Source organism: Leptonychotes weddellii, chromosome X, assembly GCF_054177405.1.
Source record: "Leptonychotes weddellii isolate Sample4059 chromosome X, ASM5417740v2, whole genome shotgun sequence".
NCBI classification, from domain to species: Eukaryota; Metazoa; Chordata; class Mammalia; order Carnivora; family Phocidae; genus Leptonychotes; species Leptonychotes weddellii.
Window position 1 is genome coordinate 42728016 of NC_138385.1, and position 25720 is coordinate 42753735.

The 25720-nt window shown below is 36.1% G+C and overlaps 2 protein-coding genes across 3 annotated transcripts in view; one reads left to right on the top strand and one right to left on the bottom strand.

Moving 5' to 3' along the window:
- Positions 1–25720, bottom strand: part of LOC102727555 (protein diaphanous homolog 2) — a 687910-nt gene that overhangs the window by 394324 nt on the left and 267866 nt on the right. For both annotated transcript variants that reach the window (XM_081808540.1, XM_081808541.1), the window contains exon 18: positions 8311–8440. In XM_081808540.1, the coding sequence (XP_081664666.1) occupies positions 8311–8440 (130 nt within the window). The remainder of the gene's footprint in view (positions 1–8310; positions 8441–25720) is intronic.
- LOC102727858 (serine/arginine-rich splicing factor 10) lies at positions 9084–9985 on the top strand (the record flags this gene model as incomplete). Its single annotated transcript, XM_006727389.3, has 1 exon — positions 9084–9985. A coding segment is annotated over one exon (858 nt), but the record flags the coding sequence as incomplete, so codon positions are not given.

The following is a 25720-nucleotide window of genomic DNA, read 5'->3' on the forward strand; positions in this document are numbered from 1 at the left end:
ATGAAAAAATGTTCATCATCATTAGCCATCAGGGAAATTCAAATCAAAACCACATTGAGAGGGCAGACAGGGCAGACAGCAAAGCCCCCACTGGGGCTTTACACCATTTGGAACGGCGAAAATTGACAAGGCAAGAAACAACAAATGTTGGAGAGGTTGTAGAGAAAGGGGAACCCTCTTACACTCTTGGTGGGAATGCAAGTTGGTACAGCCACTTTGGAAAATAGTGTGGAGGTGCCTCAAAAAATTAAAAATAGAGCTACCTTATGACCCAGCAATTGCACTCCTGGGTATTTACCCCAAAGACACAGATGTAGTGAAAAGAAGGGCCATATGCACCCCAATGTTCATAGCAGCAATGTCCGCAATAGCCAAACTGTGGAAAGAGCCGAGATGCCCTTCAACAGATGAATGGATAAAGAAGATGTGGTCTACATATACAATGGAATATGACTCAGCCATCAGAAAGGATAAATACCCAACTTTTACATCAACATGGATGGGACTGGAGGAGATTATGCTAAGCGGAATAAGTCAAGCAGAGAAAGTCAATTATCATATGGTTTCACTTATTTGGGGAACATAAGGAATAGCATGGAAGACATTAGGAGAAGGAAGGGAAAAATGAATGGGGGAAAATCAGAGGGGGAGACGGGGTGGGGATGTGTTAGCCTGGTGATGGGTATTAAGGAGGGCACATACTGCACTGAGCACTGGGTGTTATACGAAAACAATGAATCATGGATCACTACATCAAAAACTAATGATGTATTATATGGTGACTAACATAACATAATAAAATTAAATTAAATTAAAAAAAATAATGACCTGGTTTTCTACTTGTTGCTTAATGTGTGAGAAATTGAAAATTAAATATCTACAAATATACTTTAGCTAATTTAAGTACCCAGAAAGTTTAACTATTGGGCTAAATAAAGATAGCAGCTAGGATCAGGTTGATGTTTAATAAACATTCAGAGCACTGAATTTACAACACCATTACCATGTTAGATTTTGCCCTGCAGACTAATGACATCACACTTTATTTCAGAAAGCATCATTCCAGGATGCATCCATAAACATAGAAACCTTTATATTGTAACGCAAGACAGTATAGGATCAAGTACCAAACTAAAGAGCTCACATAAGTACTAATGTAGAAGAGGTAAGTGAGAAACCACTGAAAGTCACAACAACTGGGAAAGCTTTATATGGAGGGGTGAGATTTAAGCTGGACCCTCAAAAAGATACACAAGGCTCACAGGGCTGAGAGAAGGGGAGTGGCATTTCTGTTTGGAAAAAGAACAGGATCCTAGGCTCTGAGACATGAGGGACCAGGATGTGAGGCAGATAAGCTATGCACACAATTACTAACAGAAAAAGATTCTGGGATGTAAAAGCTAAGGTATCCTGACAAATGCATATGTGCCTAATGCCTACAAAAAATTGTTGACTTACACTGAAACATTTTACTCAAATCCAAATGGCAATGGTCTCTGCTTCCTTTCCCTACTACCTGAAGATATTAATTTTTTTCAACATTTTCCTCTAGAAATGAACATTAGTTTATATATTATGAATTGAAAACACTGGTTGGTAATGACTAGATTACCGACCAGCAAAAAAACAAACAAACAAAAAAAAACACATAAAAACAAACAAAAAAAATGACTTCTTTCCTAAATCCTTTTAACGTTTTAGGTTGAAAATTCATTTTCTATGCATATTTTGGACCTTTTATTGTTTCTTTTACTTTAAAGAAATTCACTGTTAAAAAAATATGGGTGACTTGGTATGAGTTAGGAAGAAAGAAATATAACTGGAAAATTTATAAATTTGATTCCTTAAAATTTAATATTCCTTTAAATCTTGTAATATATTTAGGGTATCAATATGATAGACTTTAATTCATTCAGTAAAAATTATTTGTTACTTTTACAGTATATATGAAAAAGTCCAAAGGAAACTAAACAATTTCAACTACTTTTATAAAACTGATGTAGTGGTATGATGTGTACTCAGGGCTTTTTTGGTTTGTTTTTTTAAAGACTTATTTATTTGACAGAGAGAGAGGGTGCCTGAGTTGGGGAGGGAGGCAGAGGAAGAGAATCTTCATGTCGACTTCCCACTGAGTGTGGAGCCTTATGTGGGGCCTGATCCCACAACCCATGAAATCATGACCTAAGCCAAAACCAAGAGTCGACGCCCAACCGAGTGAGCCACCCAGGCACCCCTGTACTCAGTTTTATATTTACATTGCTAACATTTAAGTAAGGTCAATTCTACAGATATTTTGTCAATTGGTATATTATCATTCTGTGCTTCTAAAAAGTTAGACTACAATTCAAAGTTTAAATCTGCTAGAAAATCCTACAATTTAATACTTTCTCACATCTTGGGTTTTATAAGTCACTGTATGTTAAATGCTCTAAAAACATAGGATTTTGTTCACTATCTCAAAGATTTTTCAATAAAACTAACACTAGACAATATGAAAGTGGTTTTTTTTCCTCAGGAATTAGAACAAGAGAGAGATGTTTTAGCAGCTAGTAAGATATAACATTGAGAAAGTTGGCTGCCATTAGTTCCTAATAGATTTTAATCCTTACTGTTCAACATAATCCTTTATGGTTTGATGGCCTCCATAAGTTTAGATCCCATCCATTATTAGCTTGATAGTTTCCAATTTTAACTTTCTTTTTGAAAGAAGTAAAAATATAGACCAGGAAATATTGTTAATTTCTGGTGTCCTCTTTGTTCTAACTTATCTCCCCTTGTATTTATACTAAACAGTATTTTAGGGCTGCAGTTCTCTCTCTGTCAACTTCCCACAATGTCTTACTTTGAAATATGCCTGCTATACTACAATGATATGCAGTGATTCCATTTAATAGACATCTATTGAGCATTTACTTCTCTCTGAGATGCTGTGCTAGCAATGAGACTGTAGGGACAAATCCAGAAGGTACAGAGAAAAATGAGCAATGGAATAAAAACTATGAATGTGGTATGTACAATATTACTAATAAGGCTAAAGTGCTGCTGTGACACAGAGTAAGGAGAGGGTAATTCTGTCAAAGTGGGGCTGCAGAGACTGGACACCACTACAAAGAGGACGTGGCATTTACACTCCAGTAAATCTTTTATTTGGTTAGCATTTACTCCAATATGAGCATGAATCTCTGTTGTATATTTTAGACCACAAAGGAAGCAAAAGTGGAGCTGAAATATACGTAATGAAGTAACTCCAAAATCTGCAAACCTTCATCGATTCTCCAAACTAGTTGTGTGATCATGGACAGTTCCTTCATCATTCTGGGCCTCAGTTTCTTGAACTATAAAATAATGAATATGGACTAATTGCTATCGTGGGTCCCTTTTAGCAGGGATGAGATGATGTCTAAAGCTTCTGCCAGCTCTGGAATTTTGGAAAATATTTTGGCTTTTTCTTGTTGTTGTTCCCCCAACTTTTTTACTCTGCTATTATTTTAGATTTTTCTTTTCCTTTCTTTTTTTTTTAAATGATTTTTCTTTGTTAAAGATTTTATTTATTCATTTGACAGAGAGAGAGAGCACAAGCAGGGGGAGCAGCAGAGGCAGAGCGAGAAGCAGGCTCCCCGCTTAGCAGGGAACCCGATGTGGGGCTCAATCCCAGGACCCTGGGATCATGACCCGAGCCCAAGGCAGATGCCCAACTGACTGAGCCACCCCGGTGCCCCCTTTTTATTTTCCCTACAACACTTCTTCTAGTCTGAACTTTTTATAAAGAAGTCAGAGTAGATAAATAGCTAATCAGAGTTACTAATATGACATGGAAAGATGGCAGATATCAAAAGGTATTGTTGGTCATGAAAATTTATAATTGATTTAATTCATAAGAAATTAACACTTTTTATAGGAAACTTGACAGCTTTTATTTTGTAGGATGGCACTAATTTAACTGAAGTGAAACCCATTTCATATTTATGTGAAACCTTAGGATTAATAGTGCTTTCAAATACATTAATATAATTTTTCCCTGTTGAGTGGAATAGTTTTAATTAAACTTTACTAACTCTTTTGGTTTAATCCCTGCAGCCAACCTATAAAACAATAGAGGTTTTAAATCAAACTGTAAAAATCCGTAAAGCTCAAAGTGAAAGTGATAGCCACAGTGGTAGGGAAAACAATAAAGAAATTTATGAAATATGTCTAGTAAACCAGCAATGCTTTATACTATATCTATATATCTATTATATATATAATTATGCACACAAAATAAACACACACACAATCTTTAAAACTAATCATCAGGGGAGAGGTAATTTGGTTTATCAAAAGTATTCTAGGGGTACCTGGGTGGCTTAGTCAGTTAAGAGTCTTCCTTCGGTTCAGGTCATGATCCCAGAGTCCTGGGATCGAGCTCCGCATCGGGCTCCCTGCTCAGCAGGGAGTCTGCCTCTCCCTCTCCCCTTCCCCACTGCCTGTGCTCTCTGTCACTCTCGCTCTCAAATAAAAAAATAAAATCTTTTACAAAAAGTATTTTAAATATTTTAAAGGCATCAGAGTTTCTATAGCAACCATTTTTTTTTCTCTCTAAAGGCTCATTGGTATGTCAAATGTAAATGAGACGACCTGCAGATTTTTAATTTAATCTAAAATAAAATGACCAGAGCAATATTATTTTATTAATTTCACTTGTAATAAAATTACACTGTAGTGTTTGATGCTGAACTTCATAAGGGATATGAGAATGTCTATTTAGAAGAAAGTTAGGTACTCTACTACTCCCTTACCCTGCCTGCTTGCCTCCCTGCTCCTGGTAAAACCTAAATAGATAAATAAGTGAAACCAAACCAAAACAAAACCATTGTATCATTCTTTAGGCAATGCTTCATGAACTTTTCTCACGCAAGTACTCCAAATGGAAGAGAAGATTGAACACACACCCTTAGGGATCTATTGCAAGTGTGAAATTTCTTTGAAGCCATCTGTTTTATTTTTAAAAATTCATGTGGATTTTGAATTGTTTCATAATATATATGTTTTAATGTGAAAATGATGTTTTCCCCCAATATCTTTAACAGAGCTCTAAGAAGATAGGCTAAGTTTTACCATAGTTTTGCATATTCAAAGATACACACAATTTTAGAAGCTTAGCTAAAGAATAAACATGATTATAAAATAAATTTTTCCACAGATCACACATATTTCCTACCTTCAGTTTTCCTTTCACTTTAAGGCATTTTTTTGTCAGTTAGAGGCCTATAACTCTACTACTCAACTGAAATAAATTTAATTGCTATACCAGAAGAAAAGATCTCTATGTTATCAAAATTGATACTTGGGTTCCAAAAATCCAAAAACATAGAAAAAAGCTATGAATAGTCATACAATTGTTCTCTAAGTATAAGTTATAGGGGCACCTGGGTCGCTCAGTCGGTTAAGCACCTGACTCTTGATTTCAGCTCATGTCATGATCTCAGGGTCATGAGATCAAGCCTTGTGTCAAGCTCCACGCTCAGCGTGGAATCGGCTTGAGATTCTCTCTCCCTCTGCCCCTTCCCCCGCTCTCTCTTTCACTCTCTCTCTCTCTCAAATAAATGAATAAATCTCAAAAAAATATGAACTTCTATAATTCAATCATTAACTTAATTAGTTTCATCTTATCAATATCCCTCTAGTTTGAAAAGAAAGGTACTTTTTGTATTTTTGAAGGTGAACATTTCACATCAAGACAGTCCATCATCAAATAAAATTGATTATATAGTATTGATCTATATGTATTTTTGCTGGTTGACTATATACATGCTATGTGCAGTACTAGGGGTAACAGAATGTGATTCAAACAAGACTGAACTGTATATTACGCTAATAAGACAAGTTAGACTCAAATATCAAGGAAAAGTATTTAACTATAAATAAGAGGTAACTGGCTTGACCTTTCACCCTGTTTCATTTTTTTCCCCTGTAGACTAAATTCCAGAGTATTTCTTCCTGGGGCTCTAGTAGCAAAACATTTTTAAAAAATGGATTCTGAACAGGGATTTTACAAGTGATAGTCAGTTGTCTTACAGGACAGGGCTGGTGAGATTTCTAGGCATGGGATGCAGCATGAAATCATACAGAGACAGGACTATCAGAAAGGAATAAAACAGCTCAAGAGAATATATGTCTCGGCACACTGAAATGAGACCTAGGAGGAAATGAAAGAGGGATGCAAGCAGGTGGAATGCGCTTAAGAATTTGAGTTGAGACTGAATTTCATAGGGAAAGAAAAAGAACTAGACAAAATAACTTGAGAGTGGGTATTGCTGTGGCCCTAACAGTGAGACAGTAAGATGATTTCTGGCAACAGTCTTTTGAAAACACTGGCAAGAAGAATACAGAAAAGCAGAAATAATCAAAATGTAACTGAGAGATTTTGCTCTTGACATAGATAGGGAGAAAGAAGTTGGTGATAGTGTAAAATAAAAATATGAAAGTATTTACCAAAAGCCCAGACACAGGAAACAAATAGAACTGGATATAATACATAGCTAGCTGAGATTATAGGAACCATAGGCACCCTTTTGATTATCCCCTTCTAACAAGACAATAGCAGCAACTACAATATTCATAGTAGTATATCAATATTACGACTACTACTACTATACAGATAGTGGTATAGCAACAGCTACATACTTACTATGTGCCAAGCCTTTTATTGAATGCTTTAAACATGTCAACTCATGTGATCTTGTTACTATCATTCCCATTTTACAGATGAGGAAAAAAAAACTTGGAAGTTTAAATTACTAGCTCAAGGTTATAGAACCAAGAAGTTATATAGCTAGGAATAGAACTTTATAATACCTAACTCAGAAGGCTGTCCACTATAAGCTGACTTCATCAATAGCAATAGTGGCTAAGAGTGTGTATGAAATTATATAGACATAGATATATAATATGGAAATATAGATAAGCTAGTATTTAGACTTAAAATTCAAAGCTGATGTAAGCTTCATTCTACATTTCATTACAGTTGTTCCAGATTATTTTGACTAAAAATGTTTATCGGATATATTCATGTAAAGTATCCTCAATGTAAGAATTGAAAATTTAAAAATTAGGAATTAAAAATCATCATAAAATTGACAGATCATTTTATTTAAACATATTCTTGATAGAACTCTCAAAATCTTTCTGAAATTGAATCTACGTATTAAACAAATAAAACTTAGAAAAAAATTCCGCTAAAGGGCAATTAAAAAGTAGTGATAGCACTGAAATGATCTAATAATTGTCTTTATTTGTGACATTTCTCATGTTTCCAATTACAAATTTTCCATTTCTCTATAACTCTAAGGACTTTCAGTAAGGACTCAAAAGCATATACCTTTTCCAAGTTTCTTACAAGCCTTATAAACCTGTTAGTGTTCATTAAAGGGGAGAAACTGCATGTCTATAAAACCCAGAATACTGTTTGTATAATAATGTACAGTGGTGAGGGCACCTGGGTGGCTCAGTTGGTTAAGCTTCTGACTCTTGGTTTCATCTCAGGTCATGATCTTAGCCCTGCGTTGGGCTCTGAACTCAGTGTGGAGTCTGCTTAAGACTCTCTCTCTCTCTCCCTCTCCCTCTGCCCCTCTCCCCCAAATAAATAAATAAAATCTTTAAAAAAAATAATATTGTTCAATGGTCATCTCCGCTGGTCTGGTATTATCAATCAAACCCTCAATGTATTTCTTTAATTTAATCCAGTGTGTCTCATTTTGTGGTTCCAGGACCAGAATAACAATAGGAGACGGAGTATGTCTCCACAGTACTATTATTTTCTTTATTAAAAAAAAAAAAACCTTTAAGATATGATGTAAAATTATACTCACTATAAGTATAGCAGCAGCTCTCTGGCAATTCCTTTTCTACAGAACTTCTGTATCTTGGCTCTTCGATTTAACAACACACATTTGTGACTACAGTCATATTTACTAACATGTAATTAATGTGGAATAATAGAACATTTAGAAAATTTGTAAGCAAGAACTCACAATCATTTTGATATCATCAAAAGCCCATGGTATACTTCCCTTGTAAACAATATATATTTAAGTATTTATGAAATGAATGAATGAACATACTATCAGATCAGAGATGTGAAAGCGTCAATAACCTAGCAATGTTAAAAGATAAAGTAAGTAAAAAATAGGTCATTAAATGTGCTACACTATCAAATATAAGCTAATGGAAACGATCTTCCTGCTTTTCAAATATCAGTAAACAGAAAAATTAATGTTTATTTAATCTTACCACTTAAAATATAATAGTCTCAAATAGTTACTAATCAATTACCTTTGCTTGCACTTTCTACATGTTCCAGCTCTTCAGGAAATTTCAGGATATCCCGGTATTTTTCCTCACAAATTTCAGCAATAAAATGCAAGAGGGTTGTTTTTTGATCTGCTGACTTAGTATCTCTGATCTGGAATGAAATAACAGTATTTTTAGTATATTTTGGGTAATGTAAATATAGACTTTATTCTTAAACAAGTGAAATAAATGGATGAACTCAATTTATTATAACTAAATTTTTTTTTAAAGATTTTATTTATTTATTTATTTGAGAGAGAGAATGAGACAGAGAGAGAGAGCATGAGAGGGGGCAGGATCAGAGGGAGAAGCAGACTCCCCGCCGAGCAGGGAGCCCAATGCGGGACTGGATCCCGGGACTCCAGGATCATGACCCGAGCCGAAGGCAGCCGCCCAACCGAGCCACCCAGGCGCCCTATAACTAAATTTTTTAAAAAAGTTAGGGGTGCCTCGGTGGCTCAGCTGGTTAAGTGTCTGACTCTTGGTTTTGGCTCAGGTCATGGTCTCAGAATCATGAGATGGAGCCCCGCGATAGGCTCTGTGCTGTGTGGAGTCCACCTGAGATTCTCTCCCTTTCCCTCTGCCCCTCCCTCTGCTCATGCTCTCTCCCTTGCTCTCTAAAATAAATAACAGATAAAATCTTTAACAAAAAAATTTTTTTTCAAGTTAGGGGTAGCTTTCTAATGGGGTCTAGCAACAATGCTCTAGATTTTAAAAGAGACACCATTATTTTAAAATGCAAAAGTTGGGTCTAAGGATCCGGCGTCGGATCCGCGGACGGTTTACTGAGCCCGTTAGTACCCCTGCCGAGACTCACGTTGCCGTCGTGTCCCGCTACCTGCACCCCCCCCAACACGTCTCTGTTCGTAAGGAACGTGGCCGACGACACCAGGTCCGAAGATTTACGAAGAGAATTTGGTCGTTATGGTCCTATAGTTGATGTGTATGTTCTACTTGATTTCTACACACGCTGTCCAAGAGGATTTGCTTATGTTCAATTTGAGGATGTCCGTGATGCCAAAGATGCTTTACATAATTTGGACAGAAAATGGATTTGTGGACGCCAAATTGAAATACAGTTTGCACAGGGGGATCGGAAGACTCCAAATCAAATGAAAGCCAAGGAAGGGAGGAATGTATACAGCTCTTCACGCTATGATGATTATGACAGATACAGACGTTCTAGAAGCCGGAGTTATGAAAGAAGATCAAGAAGCCGGTCCTTTGATTACAACTATAGAAGATCTTATAGTCCTAGAAACAGTAGACCGGCTGGAAGACCACGGCGTAGCAGAAACCATTCCGACAATGATAGATTCAAACACCGAAATCGATCTTTTTCAAGATCTAAATCCAATTCAAGATCACGGTCCAAGTCCCAGCCCAAGAAAGAAATGAAGGCTAAATCACGTTCTAGGTCTGCATCTCACACCAAAACTAGAGGCACCTCTAAAACAGATTCCAAAACACATTATAAGTCTGGCTCAAGATATGAAAAGGAATCAAGGAAAAAAGAACCACCTAGATCCAAATCTCAGTCAAGATCACAATCTAGGTCTAGGTCAAAATCTAGATCAAGGTTTTGGACTAGTCCTAAGTCCAGTGGCCACTGATAGTATAAACCTTGATATTTTTAGTCATGTATCATTCATTTACTCATAGTTTGGTTTACTTAAATTATCAGGAATACAATATTGCAATGATGCTTAAAAAACACTTGCCAGTTTTCCCTGTACCAGGCAAATGGTTACAATTAAAATGATATGCTGTTGAGAAGCCACTCTTAAGAGTCCAGTTTGTTTAATGTTATGGGCAGCTACCAATTTGTGGTGTCTCTGTATATTTTTGTAAAGATTCTCATTTTTTATGCTTGAAGTATTGGTGAAAAGATGTTGGTTGACCATAATTTGCAACATTGTCTTATTAAAAATAAACTTTCATATCCATATTTGGTAGAACTGTTAACTAGAAATGTAGCTTGCTAATAAGATAGAATGATACAAAAGTGAAGTTGTAGCCACAGTACAACACTGACTGATCAGACACATTTAGGTTCAGGGTGGACCTTTTTGTCTTGTTAAGATGTCTAGGCCCGTGATAATAGTTAATTTATAACAGAGCGTGGAATAGTTCTTTTGTTAAAAGACTATTCCCCACTATCTTGGGGAATGATGCCAACTGGGTTAAGTAGGATTTGGGGAAAGATTGAGTTTTTGACTGAAACATGGAGCCTTCACTGCTTTTTTCTGGTTTCTTTGAAGATTTGGAACATATAAACATCAGAAGAACTCACCTTAAAATTTGAGCAGGTCAATGATGGCAGAAATAATTTTAAGGGGAAAAAAAATGCTCTCATGTAGTTACTCTCAACTTTAAGGAGCAAAGTTGGTCATATTGCTTAGTTTTCTTACTGCTGTTAAAAAGCAGCAAGTAAACTGTTTCAAGTAGATTTTGTTTATGCATATGCATAGTTTTGTAAAAGAACTGAATTTTGATGCTTGTAACACTCAGTCTGTGCATTTGTATCAAAATTTGCCTACCACTTTATGAAGGAGGCTTGTTCTTCACACCTCAGCTTATTTCATGTGAGGCAAGTTGAAAGAGAGCACTCCCATTCTAGGTGATTCTGTGGTGCCATGAAATTTAAAATATTTTGGAAAAAGATTAATTAAGAGTCACATCTCTGAGTTTGATTATCAATGTACAGTACCTGGCAGTACCTGACTAAAAAAGAAAACAAGACCCTAACCATTTATAATTTCTAGCATTTCTCTGAGAGATCGTTTGGGGGGAGCAATAAAAGGGAAACGTCCAATCTCATTTCAGAATAAAAGCTAGCATCTTTAAAATTTTTAGATTGCTTGCTTGCAGGTATAAGTAAGAAATATTGTGGGGAAACGATTCCTTTTATAGGATTGCTTTTTTTCAATTTTGGTTTTAGTAGGCCTTGCCTGTAGAACAAAAGATGGTTTTTAAATACTGTTTGTGGAATGTGTTTAAAGGATTGATTCTAGAACCTTTGTATATTTGATAGTATTTCTAACTTTCATTTCTTTACTGTTTGCAGTTAATATTCATGTTCTGCTATGCAATCATTTATATGCACGTTTCTTTAATTTTTTAGATTTTCGGGGATGTATAGTTTAAACAACAAAAAGTCTATTTAAAACTGTAGCAGTAGTTTGCAGTTCTAGCAAAGAGGAAAGTTGTGGGGTTAAACTTTGTATTTTCTTTCTTATAGAAGCTTCTAAAAAGGTACTTTTATATGTTCTTTTTAACAAATATTGTGTACAACCTTTAAAACATCAATGTTTGGATCAAAACAAGACCCAGCTTATTTTCTGCTTGCTGTAAATTAAGCAAACATGCTATAATAAAAACAAAATGAAGGAAATAATGAAAAAAAATTTAAAAAAATAAAATGCAAAAGATGACCAAAACCAGCAAAAGTTTAAATTTTAATATATAAATTTAAAAATATCTAATTATGGCAAAATAAACTATCCTCTGAGAAAAGAGCATGAATTTAAGTATTGATAATTACAGTCAAAGTTAATGTGTCCTTATGTTATCAGCATTTGTTCTTTGCTTTATCACCAAAATATATTCTTGGAAACTATATTTGCTTGTGAGGTTATATTTATTTGTAGCCATTATTGATGCAAATTAATGTAAAAAAATACATTTTACCCTCCTTGTATGGGCCATCAATAAGAAAAGCTGAAAAGTTCTTATGCTGATTTACAAACAGAATCTGACCACACAATTGTGATGACAATTTTTTTTCTGCTTATGTATGGTATTTCCTTTTCAGAGATACTTTTAGAAAAGAGATGCTATAGTTAGAATGATAAAAATCTTTAAAAGTATAGGACAAAAAAAAATCTATGATGAAAATCTGTTTTCTTTAATATAACATTCATATTAGACTAAGCTGCAAAAGAAATTAAGGATTTACCTACAAACTAAGGATAAATAAGGAATAAAGTACCAAGTTTTCTCATTGTATTAGGTGTTTTAATTCTATAATCCTTAGACGATGGGTTTGCCCATTGATATGCATACTGATTTGGGGTTTTTAGCTTTAAGGATTACTCTGTTTAGAATAAATTCCTCCCAGACAGGTTTATGAAAAGGCTTTGGAAGGTACTTAGGTAATTAGCAGAATATTTAATACCTACTGTTTTAGTGGCAAAGGAAAAAAAAATCACATTTAATCAATCAGACCCATACTGAATCTGTTTTGTACTATACCTTTTTAACAATTATTTATGTCCCCAGGATATGGAGAACTTAAAGGAAATACAGTCTTAAGGCTCAATACAAACAACCACAGGAGGCATGATGTTGATGGTTCAGGTGGTCACAAGGTCACAGTGATTTCTTTTAGAATTTCTGGGATTACTTTATCCCACGTAGGTGAAATATTTAAAATTTTGCATTATCTTGCTGATCCGCCTAATACTTTCAAGTACTACAAGGTTAAAATTTTGGGTGCCTGGGTGGCTCAGTCGTTAAGCTTCTGCCTTTGGCTCAGGTCATGATCCCAGAGTCCTGGGATCGAGCCCCATATCGGGCTCCCTGCTCAGGGGGAAGCCTGCTTCTCCCTCTCCCACTCCCCCTGCTTGTGTTCCCTCTTTTGCTGTCTCTCTCTCTGTCAAAAAATAAATAAAAAAATCTTTAAAAAAAAAAAAAAGAGGTTATCCATGAATGAAGAAGAATGACTAGAATGAAGGAAGATGGTGCAGTTGAGGGTCAGGTTGTTTTGTTTGTTCAGTAAGAGAGTTGGAGAGAAATCTTGAAATAACATTGTAACACCCCTTCCCATCTTCCTATCCTCTCCCAACACTTTGAGATTGTAGTATGAGAGAATAAAATCCCGGCATTTGAGAGAGTCCTGAGGAAATCCTACTGCATGGGAGACGATGATTGCAAATGACATATCTGATAAAGGGTTAGTATGTAAAATATATAAAAAACTAGGGATGTCTGGGTGGCTCAGTTGTTAAGCATCTGCCTTTGGCTCAGGTCATGATCCCAGGGTCCTGGGATCGAGTCCCACATCGGGCTCCCTCCTCGGCGGGAAGCCTGCTCTCCCTCTCCCACTCCCGCTGCTTGTATTCCTGCTCTCGCTATCTCTGTCTCTGTCAAATAAATAAATAAAATCTTAAAAAAAAAATGACACAATTTAAGCACAAGCTATAAGAACAAACAGCAACAACACCTCAAGGGCAATTTGTGTTAAGTAAGGCCTGTTGCTCTAGAGGAATCAATGGGAGGTTCACGTTCCTAAAGAGATGTCTTTACCTGGGATTACAGGGTTACATGTTTACAAAGTGCATCATTTTCAGAGTATGCTGGATATTACAATTTATAAGAAAATTCATGTTTTCTTTTTTTCTTACAAATTATCTGAATTCCTAAATCCTAAAAACATTAGATGTTTAGGAAAAATTGAAGGTACATCTTCCTGAAGGAAAGGGAATTAAACTGTATTTTATAAACTCTGTAGAGACTATACAGACATACACACACCACGACCACCACTAATAACAACAACAAAACCCTACCTAATTTTTCAGGACACCAAATTGTAAAAATATATATATTTTAAGTATTTTACATGCACATGGCCAATACTGGAAAGGAAAACACAAAAATAGAAAAATAGCATTATGCTCATATGTCAAATTTATGGGTGATTTAAAAATCAGCTTTTGGCATGCATACTTATGAATGCTTACTTTTAGAAACAGTCTTTAATTGATAAATATTTATTCAGAATCAGGTCCATTAATTTAATTCCTGTTAAGAAATTTAGTAGAGTCAATGGTTACATTCCAAATAGATAAATGAAGCATAACATTTCAGCTAAATAAATATCCTGGTATCTTTGTTAAAATCAGAGAGTTACAGACAGAGCATGGGTATGCTTTAAAAAAAAACAAAACAAAACTGAAATATTTCTTTCAACGCATGGGCAAACATGGACAAGTGTCTCTTTTGTCAAGCTGAGGAATATCTTAGTCGGTATGGGAGACAAACTGTTAAATCTGTATTGCAATATTTATTTTTTAAATAACTTCACACAGAGAGTCTATGTTAAGGTTACAAACTGGCAGGGAATAACTGTGACAAATATGTGGTCTTTTAAATTTTTCTCTCTATATATGACCCTTAGACCAATCATTTTAAAATAAATATATACTATTAAAATACAGGGGGAAATAATTTTTGACTAATTATATTTACTTTGAATTACCATGTCTTCAGCCTTTCTTACTGCATCTACACCATTCACACATTAGGCACTGTCTCTCTCTCAGGACCTATTGTGTTGTTCAATGTCAACACAGAAGGCAACTAAGAACATTCACCTTTATCAATTCTAAAGGTTAATGGCATTTATCCAATAATTTGCTCTTCCAAGTATACTAGTTGGATATAAACATCTCTTGGGGTAATACAAAAGTAATCTGAGTATGTGTAAAACCACTTCCAAAGTGTTTGAGTTATTTTATTAAGAAATAAAATTGATTTCCATTTGATATCTGGTTAACTTGAAATTATGTGAATTTTATATTAACATCAAATATTCCATTAATACTTGTCCAGATTGCCTAAGTCTCAGTAGTGGCTATACTGTCAACATTTCAAGGTTTGCTTCCATCAGGAGGCAAGTGCCTTTTGGCAACCCTGCCTATGCTTTCCGTGTCTCCCTCTCACCAGCCACAGTTAGGCAGAGGTATGAGATAGATACACGACTTCTCTTTGTAAGATACAAAAGGATGAAAAAAATACCCTACATTCTTATGTCCTGCATGTATTTCCACATAATAAAAACACAAACAGCAGTTCCAGAAATTGGAAATATTTGAAAGAGCTAAAAATGTTTTATAATATTTTAATAAGCTATTATCAACTAATGATAACAATAAAAATAAGATAGAGCAATCCACTATATTCACTGATAAAGCACCATCATTTAATAAACCAGAGTGATTTTAATTATAATCATCTGCCCAAAAAATGTTACACATAAAGATTAATAACTGAATTTATACTAATTGTATCTACCTATTCTTTAATAAATTTCTGAATTGGTACATGAATATAAAATACCTTTAACAGAACAACACCTATATCTACAGCAAGTTCTGACAGTTTATTTTTCTAATAAATATGAAGGCTGTATTATGAAAGATAATATTTACATTTGACATTTCCAATACATTTCCAACATTATAACTTAGGCAGATAGCAAAATATCTGAATAACTAATTGCCATGTAAAATATATTTTTTTCAAATACTTTCATTCAAGCCTGAAAATCTAGTTTTGCCCTGTCTTTGAAATTAGGTGGTTCTGAGCACACAGAAGCCAGCACACAGCCAGAGAGCCTGAAACAACATTTTAATCACCTCGTCAGTCACACTCAATCTTTTTTTGAAGGACCCCTTCTGTAGGTAATTTTCCCCTCTGCTGAGATTTAAGCCTATTTCTTCTTGCTCCGTCCTCAGTGGGAACTGAAAATAACTGGTCACTATCCTCTGTATAACCACACTTCAAAGAGGGAAAGCTCCCTTCTCATGTGTCCTGTTCTTTAAACCAAACAATTTTAGTAAATTTAACCTCTCCACACAGATCTTAGTTTTCAAATGTTTAATTCTGAAAAGATAATAAGAATCCACTCAAAGTTTCCATTACAAAGTCTCCCTGCATCTACTAGAAAAGCATACAAACTTCTTGGTTTTGCATATACAGCCCTTTGTGAGCTGGCCCTTGCCTACTTTTCTAACGTGTCCCCTGATGCTTTCTGATGTATGCCCAACTCTTTGGTCTGATTACAAATGCATGAACATACCATGTAATGTCATGCCATCGTGCCTTTGCACATCTTGTTCTCTCTCTTGACTCCCCCTCCATCTTCCCCTTTTTGTTCTATCTGCCATGTGAATACCTACTAATATTTCAAGACCACTCAACTATCACCTCCTATCTGAAGACTTTTCTTAGTAATAATTAATGTCTTTTTTAAGCCATGTTCCTTCACTATAAACATTTTAGCACAGTAGTTTTTTTTAAGATTTTATTTATTTATTTATTTGAGAGAGTGAGAGAGAGAGGGCACAAGTGGCGGGACGCAGAGGAAGAGAAAGAGGGAGAAGCAGGCTCCCAGCTGAGCAGGGAGCCCAATGTGGGGGCTCGATCCCAGGACCCTGAGATCATGACCTAAGCCAAAGGCAGACACTTAATTGACTGAGCCACCAGTTTTTCTAGGCAATATGAGGTTTTTTTTTCAAGCTTAGAGACCCTGTTTTCCAAATATTTTTCATCTACAGTACTTAGGAGAATGCTAAAACATACTAGGTAGGCAATAAATGTTTCTGAATTAAGATTTTTCTCCACATAAGTTCTCACTTGCATGGACTTTAAGAGTAATACTTCTAAATTGAACTCTATTCGTGTGTGTGTATGTATGTGTGTGTACATACCCATACATATACAGAAAGTTGACTACAAAGCCCAAACATTTCCAAGACACCATATTTGTTGAGAGTTAGGCGGGAGTGAATGCCAGAATAAAATTATATTGTGTTGCTCATGAAATGAAGCAACATATGCTTCTAAGGGGAGGCAGGTCAGGAGCAAAGCAAATATGAATGTAGAAGTACATTCAGTACTCCACTGTGGGTAGGGACTGTGCTGAACAATAAGGATCAGAGATAAATGATGCATGTACCTTCAAAGCGTCAGGGAGGTCAGAACTTAGGAAAAAAACACAAAATTATACAGAAAAGAGATGACATAGGAGAGTATGGTGGCAAATCTCAAATAATTGCAAAATTAATTGGACAACTAGGATATATATAAAAAAGGCAAAGAAAACAAATTTAAGACATATTGCAAAGATAAATAGTATTAAGTCACTGAAAAAATATTTGGAATGAGGCAAAGGGAAAAATCAAAAGTTTTAAAATCTGGTTATTAAAAGAATGGGTGTATCATGTTGGTAACAAAGAAAGTAATGACTCTCGAATGAGTTGGTTTTAGGAAGGAGGTGAAAGCTCATTTTTTAAACATAAGTGGTAACTATGTGGAGATAATCTATGAGAAGGTAGAATGGCATTCCATTTTATCTACTTCATTTTATTGTATATGATTCAACCCACATATGCTTCTTAAAGTTGCATATGACCATGTCACTCTCTTCCTTCAACATATCCAGTGCCTCTTTACAACTTATATAATGAAGTTCAAATTTCTAATCAGAATAGTTACTGAGCACAGACTTTGGATTCAGACAGAAACGGGTTTGAACCTTGATTCAACGATTCACTAGTTGTGTGACCTTGGGCAAGTTACTTAAACACTCTAAGCCTCAGGTTTTTCATCTATAAAATAGGCATTAGATAAGAACTTATGATCACAGAGTTGCAGAATTGAGTAAGATACCATATTATCATGACAATGATCATTAAACAGATTAAAAGTGATGAGAGCCTACTTTAGCTTCTCTTCTTCCCAAAGAGTAAGTTATTATCATAACCTGAAAGTCCCTCAGTGATCTGGCCCCACTACCACCATGATTGTGTCTCTAGCTATTATTCCTTGCCACTCCCCCAACCATGCTTGCTTCCTAGCTCCCTGAATTCACCAGGCATGTGTCTTACTCAGAGCCATTGCTGATGTTTTCTATCTGATTGGAAGGTTTCAATTTTACTCATCAACATAGCTAGCTCCTTCCCTTCTTTCAAGATCTATACTTAAAAGTCACTTTCTCATTCTAAAATTGCAATCCATTCTCCCAACACCTCTTACTTCCTCCCACTTTTATTTTCCATAGCACAGATCTCATACTATATACTCTATTTATTTACTCTTTCTTATCTCTCCCCACTTCAATGTCAGCTACCCTAGTACAGGGATTTGTTGATCTGCTTTGTTCACATTTACATACCCACCATCTAGAACAATGGCTGGCACATAATAGGTACTTAATACATATTTGTTGAATGTATGATTCAACAAATGGGTGAAGATTTCTACCCATTTGCTTCAGTTCTTCATGACCTTAGATGTTCTTCCTTCATCAGGTGGTAGTATCATCATTTAAGGGGAAAAGGAACCAATATTTTTTACCCATCTGTCATGTGCCTATAGGCCAGGGACTTTGATAAGTGCTTTATAGTCATCATTATTGTGTGTGTGTGTGTTCAATTTAAATATTTATTGAAACTTGGAAGACAGCAGCAGAATAGAAGGATGCTAGAGTCACCTCATCACAATAATACACAAAATAACTAGCAAATCATCCTAAATACCTCAGAAATTGACTTGAAGACTGGCAGAACAAACTCCACAGCTAAAGGTAAAGAAGAGCCCACGCTGAAGGAGGTAGGAGGTGCACAGACTCAGCTTGGGAGAGAAACAGATCATGGTCACTGTGGTGGGGAGGGAGCCATGGTCCTAGAGAAGGTTCAGAGACAAACACACAGGGGAGCACATGGGGAAAACAAAACCTCATAGCAATTGGATTGGAAAGTAAGGTGCTGAATTTCATGACTTCTGGCAACCAGCAGGACTTAAAGCCTGGAGTTTTAAAGGTCAGTGGGTTTGGCTGGGCTCCCTGCTCTGTGAGGAGCCTGTTTCTCCCTCTCCCTCTGCCTGCTATGCCGCCTGCTTGTGCTCGCTCTCTCTGTCAAATAAATAAATATATAAAAAAATAAAATAAAAGCAAATCCTTTAAAAAAAAATCAGGACTATATCAATTTTGTTCAGCAAATGTTTGTTGAATGAATAAATGCTTGAGAGAGGCCAAAGATAATCAGGACTGAATTGATGATTAGAGAAAACTTTGGTGACTTTCAAGCACAGATTCAGTATAGTACTGGGGTGCAAAATTAAAAACAATGGATAGCCAGAAAGAGGAAGCAACGTGTAAGGTAATTTATTCAGAATACTGACTGTGGATGATAACTAGATAATAGTTAGGGGGGTAACACATGTAGCAGCTGGAAAATGGTGAAGCTAGTGACAAAAGTTATTATAATTATTTATTACAAATTAGGTCAGCATAATTAGGCCTGAAGAGATCAGGCAATGCAAGAACTAAGAATTAAAAATGAGTATGGAGAATGGATGGGCATAACTGCTTCACTGGTTGTCAAACCATGGTCCCTGAAAAGCAGTACTAGCATCATCTGAGAACTTGCTAGAAATTCAAATTTTGGGGCTATACACCAAATCGACTAAATCAGAAATTCTGAGGGTGGTACCCATCAATCTGTCCAGATATCAACCTGATATTGATATCACCTCACACATGTTAGAATGGCTAAAATCAAAAACACAGGAAACAACAAGTGTTGGTGAGGATGTGGGGAATGGGGAACCCTCCTGCACTGCTGGTGGGAATGCAAAATGGTGCAGCCACTATGGAAAAGAGCATGAAGGTTCCTTAAAAAAATTAAAAATAGAACTACTCTAAGGTCCAGGAATCGTACTACTGGGTATTTACCCAAAAAATACAAAACACTAATTCAAAGGGATATATGCACCCCTATGTTTATTGCAGCATTAATTACAATAGCTAAACTATGTAAGCAGTCCAAGTGTACATTGATAGATGAATGGATGGATAAAGAAGATGTGGTATGTATGTGTATGTATACCACACACACACACACACACACACACACACACACACACAATGCAATATTATTCAGCCATAGAAAAGAGTGAAATCTTGCCATTTGTAAGAACATGGATGACTCTAGAGAGTATCATGCTAAGTGAAATAAGTCAGAGAAAGACAACTATTATATGATCTCACTTATATGCAGAATTTAAGAAAGAAAACAATTGATCAAAGAGGAAAAAAAAGAGAGAAAGAGAAATATCAAGGGACAGACTCTTAACTCTAGGCAACAAACTGATGGTTACCAGAAGGGAGGTGGGTGGAGGAATGGGGGAAACAGGTGATGGGCTTAAAGAGTACATTGATCATTGTGAATAAATAAAATGACAAAAAAGAATTAAATGCAAATTAATTAATAAAGAGTAAAAGATTAAATCTGAAAATAAGTAGAAAGAGAAGACAGGCAAGGCATCTTCAGAGACAGGCTGGTTTGCCAGGCTCCCCTGCCTGTGATCCCCTGGTCACTAACAGCTTGGACTTCAGTCCAATGGCCCAGGGCCATCTCTGATGGCACCTGTCTCACCTGGACCAAGGACATGTGGACCAAATCCTGGAGGTCCTATCCTCCTGAGTGACCTTTTATCTATACAGGACTGTTTTCTCTGTCACACAGACCAAAAAGAAGGAAGGCCAGCAAGACACTAGTTGTTTTCTTAGCTCCTAAATGACTGACATTTCAGGAAACCAAAATTCTAAACGGGACCATACAGGACTTCAATTCATGCTGCTTTTCTATAGGCAGGGTCAGTACTGCATGAGGACTCCATTACAGTGGGTGTACATTTAGAGGTTCAGCAGAGGCCCCAGTCCAAAAATCTCTTCCAAACCTATTTGATAATGCTTGAAATTCCATTCCATCATTAGAGTTTTATTACTTTGGCATAAGCCAAATGTGGGTTTTGTCTTCTGTATAATGGCAGAAATCAAACATATAAAAATCACATCTGCTACCTCAGTTTGAATGGTATTACTTGGTCCCTTCCTGAGAAGTGGTTTAGATGGAGAGAAGAAGATTAGAACATTGCAGGCCATAGCCCCTAAGGCTGGGAGCGGGAAGATGGGAAGGTGTAAGAGAGAAAGGATGTAGAAGGAGGTTGAGCTGATAAAGACTTTCTACCTGGACAGTCAGGTATGGCCTCCAAAGTACTGAGAAAAGCACCATGTTTTAAAAAGCCAGACCAAAAAAATAGATCACACACTTTGATTCGATTTTTATCTAGCAGATGCAAACTGATCTATAGTGACAAAGAGCAGATCAGTGGTTGCTTGGGAAGGGTTGAGGGTAGGTTAGAGGGAGGAATCACAAGGGTCATGGGGGAAATTTGGGGGGTGATCAATATCTTGATTATGATAATAGATTCAGGAGTGTATATATGGGTCAAAACTTATCAAATCATTAAGTATTTGCACTTTATTGTATCTCAGTTATACCACAATAACATTTTTTATTTTGAAAAGAGTGAAAAAAAACCTATGTGAGTACAGTGTGCCTGCCAAATAACCCATCTCACACATATCTGGTAAATTCTGGCAGAAACGAGTGTTTTCTAGGAGCGCCTGTCACCTCACTGAGAATTGGGTATTCTCTCTGTACATTGATAGGGATGAACTAGACAATCACAAGGGCTTATCCGAATATCATGGGCTGGATCGTAAGGGTCAAATATGTTAACTGATAGAAAGCCATTACTGAAGCTTAAAGGATTTGATACAAAGACAAGGTAGGAATTATTAAATAACCAGCAAATATAGAGATACTGGGTAAAAATAATGGATTAAATATGTGCAAATAATTTCACTGTATCTAAATCTCCACCAAAAGGTATTTTTATTCAAGAGCAAAGTCTCCAATGGGAGCTCCTAGAAAGAAAAAAAATATAACATCAGAAATGAAAAATTTAATGGAAGGATTAGAAGACAGATTAAGGAAATTTCTCAGAAAGAGTAGTAAGACAGGGATAGAAAGTAGGAAAACACAAAAGACAAATGTACCCGAATTAGCTGAATTACAGGAGTTTTAGAAACATAACAAAGGATATAAACTAACACAAGAAAACACTCTAGGTCATGAGTTTTCAGATTGAAAGGGCCACTTAGTGGTCAGCAGAATAGGTATGTAATTGTAAAATTTCTTAACACTGAGGACAATGAAATCCTACAAGGTGACATGCAAAGAAGGCTTTGGCCTCAAAAGCAGCCTTTGGAAGCTAGAAGATAATGGTACCAGTCTACCAAAGTTCTGAGGCAATCAGACACATAAAGGTATCAAACAAAATTTCCCTCTCATGAACTCTCAGGAACTCCTAGAAGATATATGTCATCAAAAAGAGGGAAGAAAGCAGGAAATGAGAAGACACAGGATTCAGAAACAGGTGATCCAACAAAAGACAGAGGCAAATGACTTCTTAGGACAACAGTAAAGGGAAGTTCCAGGATGGAAGCTGTGCATTTTTTCATATCCTTGGAAAAGAAGGCTCCAAGAGACTTTCCCAAAAACAAACTGAGAAGACCTACATAACTATCAGAGTTTAAGGTTACTTAGTGATAAGATCTCAGAAACCTGTATGTATGAAAAAAAAGATGATCAAACAAAAAGGTTGCAAATGATAAGTAATCATAGTTGACTACATGACTTGCCTGTGAGTGGCATTTACATTGCCATAAGAAAAAGTGCACTAATTATTGATCTACCAAAAATTACTCTATAAATCTACTGAGAGTAAGGGGGCCTGCGAAGTGTGCATAAGTGTAATAGGGGTGAGTAGGGAAAAGGAAGTTGAATCTTCATCTCCCACTGTGGGAATTCAACAAATAATGCCTAAACTGAAAAATCAGGAAGTAGCAACACAAACATGTTATTTATAGATAGGTAAAAAAATCAGTTAAACAAACATAAAATGATTCTTCTCAGGAAGTGGAAATGGTAGGGACAGTGGGTGGAGAGAATCTGAGGGCTGTACTTCATCTTAATAAACCATGTATAACTAATTGACTTTTAAAATTATGTGACTATATAACATTGAGACAATTTTAAAAATAACAAAAAAACATACTGTGGAGAAAAAAAAACCATGGAAAAGATAATTTGGATATCAACTCCAGGTGATTCTGATGGATGCTCAAGTCTGAGAAACATTAGACTTCTCTGAAGGGAATTGTCAGGCAAGAAGGTGCTTGGCAATTCTCCACAGCTTGTGTGGGCCCTCTCATAATTACTTTTACATATAACAAGCTGAAGTGTCAACATGATTTCAAAGCTTAGGATCTATTTAAAACTAGAGAGGAATTGCCTAGCAATTTGTGGCATCTGAAGGACAGAATCTCGAATCTATCTTAATGTTCTTAATTAATTTACATGAAAAGTGAGACTGATTTGTATCATAATTTACCACCTACTTATCCAAGAGTGAATGACCTACATGGTATGCTCCATGCTGTCAAGATTCTAGATACGTTATTCATAAGTCTTCTAAACTGTCCCTTATCCTTCAACAAAAACTGTATTGAAAATATACCTACTGAGAGTCCAAGATGGCAGAGGATTAGGAGACCTTAATTTCATCTGGACCCAGGAATTCAGCTAGATAGCTACTAAATCATTCTGAACACATGTGAACTCAACAGGTGATCTAAGAAACAAATACCTGTAACACTACAAATATAAAAGTGACCACATTCTGCAAGAATGACAAGACAAAAAACTCACCTCAAAAAAGAAAACAAGAGGGCGCCTGGGTGCCTCAGTTGGTTAAGCGACTGCCTTCGGCTCAGGTCATGATCCTGGAGTCCCGGGATCAAGTCCCGCATCGGGCTCCCTGCTTGGCAGGGAGTCTGCTTCTCCCTCTGACCCTCCTTCCTCTCATGCTCTCTGTCTCTCATTCTCTCTCTCTCTCAAATAAATAAATAAAATCTTTAAAACAAAAAAAAAGAAAAGAAAACAAGAGGCAGTAGTGACTACCAGGGACCAAATCAGTACGGACATAAGTAAGATGTCAAAACTAGAGTTCAGAATAACGATTATAAAGACACTAGCTGGGCTTGAAAAAAAGCATAGAAGACACTAGAGAATCCATTTCTGGAGAAATAAAAGAACAAAAATCTAATCAAGTCAAAATCAAAAAGGATATTAGTAAGATGCAATAAAAACTGGAGGCTCTAACTGCTATGTTAAAGAAGGCAGAAGAGAGAATCAATGACATAGAAGACCAAATGATGAAGGTAAAGATCCTGAGAAAAAGAGAGATAAACAACTACGGGATCATGAGGGGAAAATTCAAGAGGTAAGTGATACCATAAAGTGAAACAATATTAGAATAATTGGGATCCCAGAAAAAGAGGAAAGAGAGGGACAGAAGGTATATTAGAGCAAATTAGAGCAGAGAACTTCCCTAATCTGGGGAAGGAAACATGCATCAAAATCCTGGAGGCACAGAGAACACCCCTCAAAATCAATAAAAATAGGACAACATTCCGACATATAATAGTGAAACTTACGAATCTCAGAGACAAAGAGAAAATCCTGGAAGCAGCTCTGGACAAAAGGTCTGTAACATATAAGGATAGAAACATTAGACTGGCAGCAGACCAAACCATAGAGACCTGGCAGGCCAGAAAGGATTGCCATGATGTATTCAGGGTGCTATATGAGAAAAACATGCATCCAAGAATACTTTAAGCAGCTAGGATGTCATTCAAAATAGGAGTGATAAAAAGCTTCCAGGACAAACAGAAACAAAGAATCTGTGCTCACCAAATGAGCCCTACAAGAAATATTAGAAAGGATCATCTAAGCAAAGAGAGACCCCAAAAGTAACACAGACCAGAAAGGAACACAGACAATATACAGTAACACAGGCAATACAATGGCACTAAATTGATATCTCTCAATAGTTACTCTAAGTGTAAATGGGCTAAATGCTCCAATCAAGACACAGGATATCAGATTGCATAAAAAAGCAAGACCCATCGATATGCTGTCTGCAGGAGACTCATTTTACACCCAAAGACACCTCCAGATTGAAAGTGCGGGGGTTGAAAACAATTTATCATACTAATGGACATCAAAAGAAATCAGGGGTGGCAATTCTTTTATCAGACAAACTAGATTTTAAAACAAAGACTGTAATAAGAGATGAGGAAGGACACTATATCATAATTAAAAGGTCTATCCTACAAGATCTAACAATTGTAAATATTTATACCCCTAACATGGGAGCAGCCAATTATATAAGCCAATTTAACAAAATCAAAGAAACACATCGATAATAATACAATAACAGTAAGGGACTTTAACACCCCCCTCACTGCAATGGACAGATCATCTAAACAGAAAATCAACAAGGAAATAGGGCTTTGAATGACACACTGGACAAAATGGACTTTACAGATATATTCAGAATATTCCATCCCAAAGCAACAGAATAGACTTTCTTCTTAAGTGCACATGGAACATTCTCCAGAATAGATCACATACTGGGTCACAAATTAGGTCTCAACTAGTACCAAAAGATTGAGATTATATCATGAACATTTGCAGACCATAATGATTTAAACCTTGAACTCAATCACAAGAGAATATTTGGAAGGAACATAACGGGCATCCTACTAAAGAATGAATGGGTCAACCAGGAAATTAAAGAACTAAAAAATTCATGAGAACAAATGAAAACGAAACACAACTGTTCAGAATCT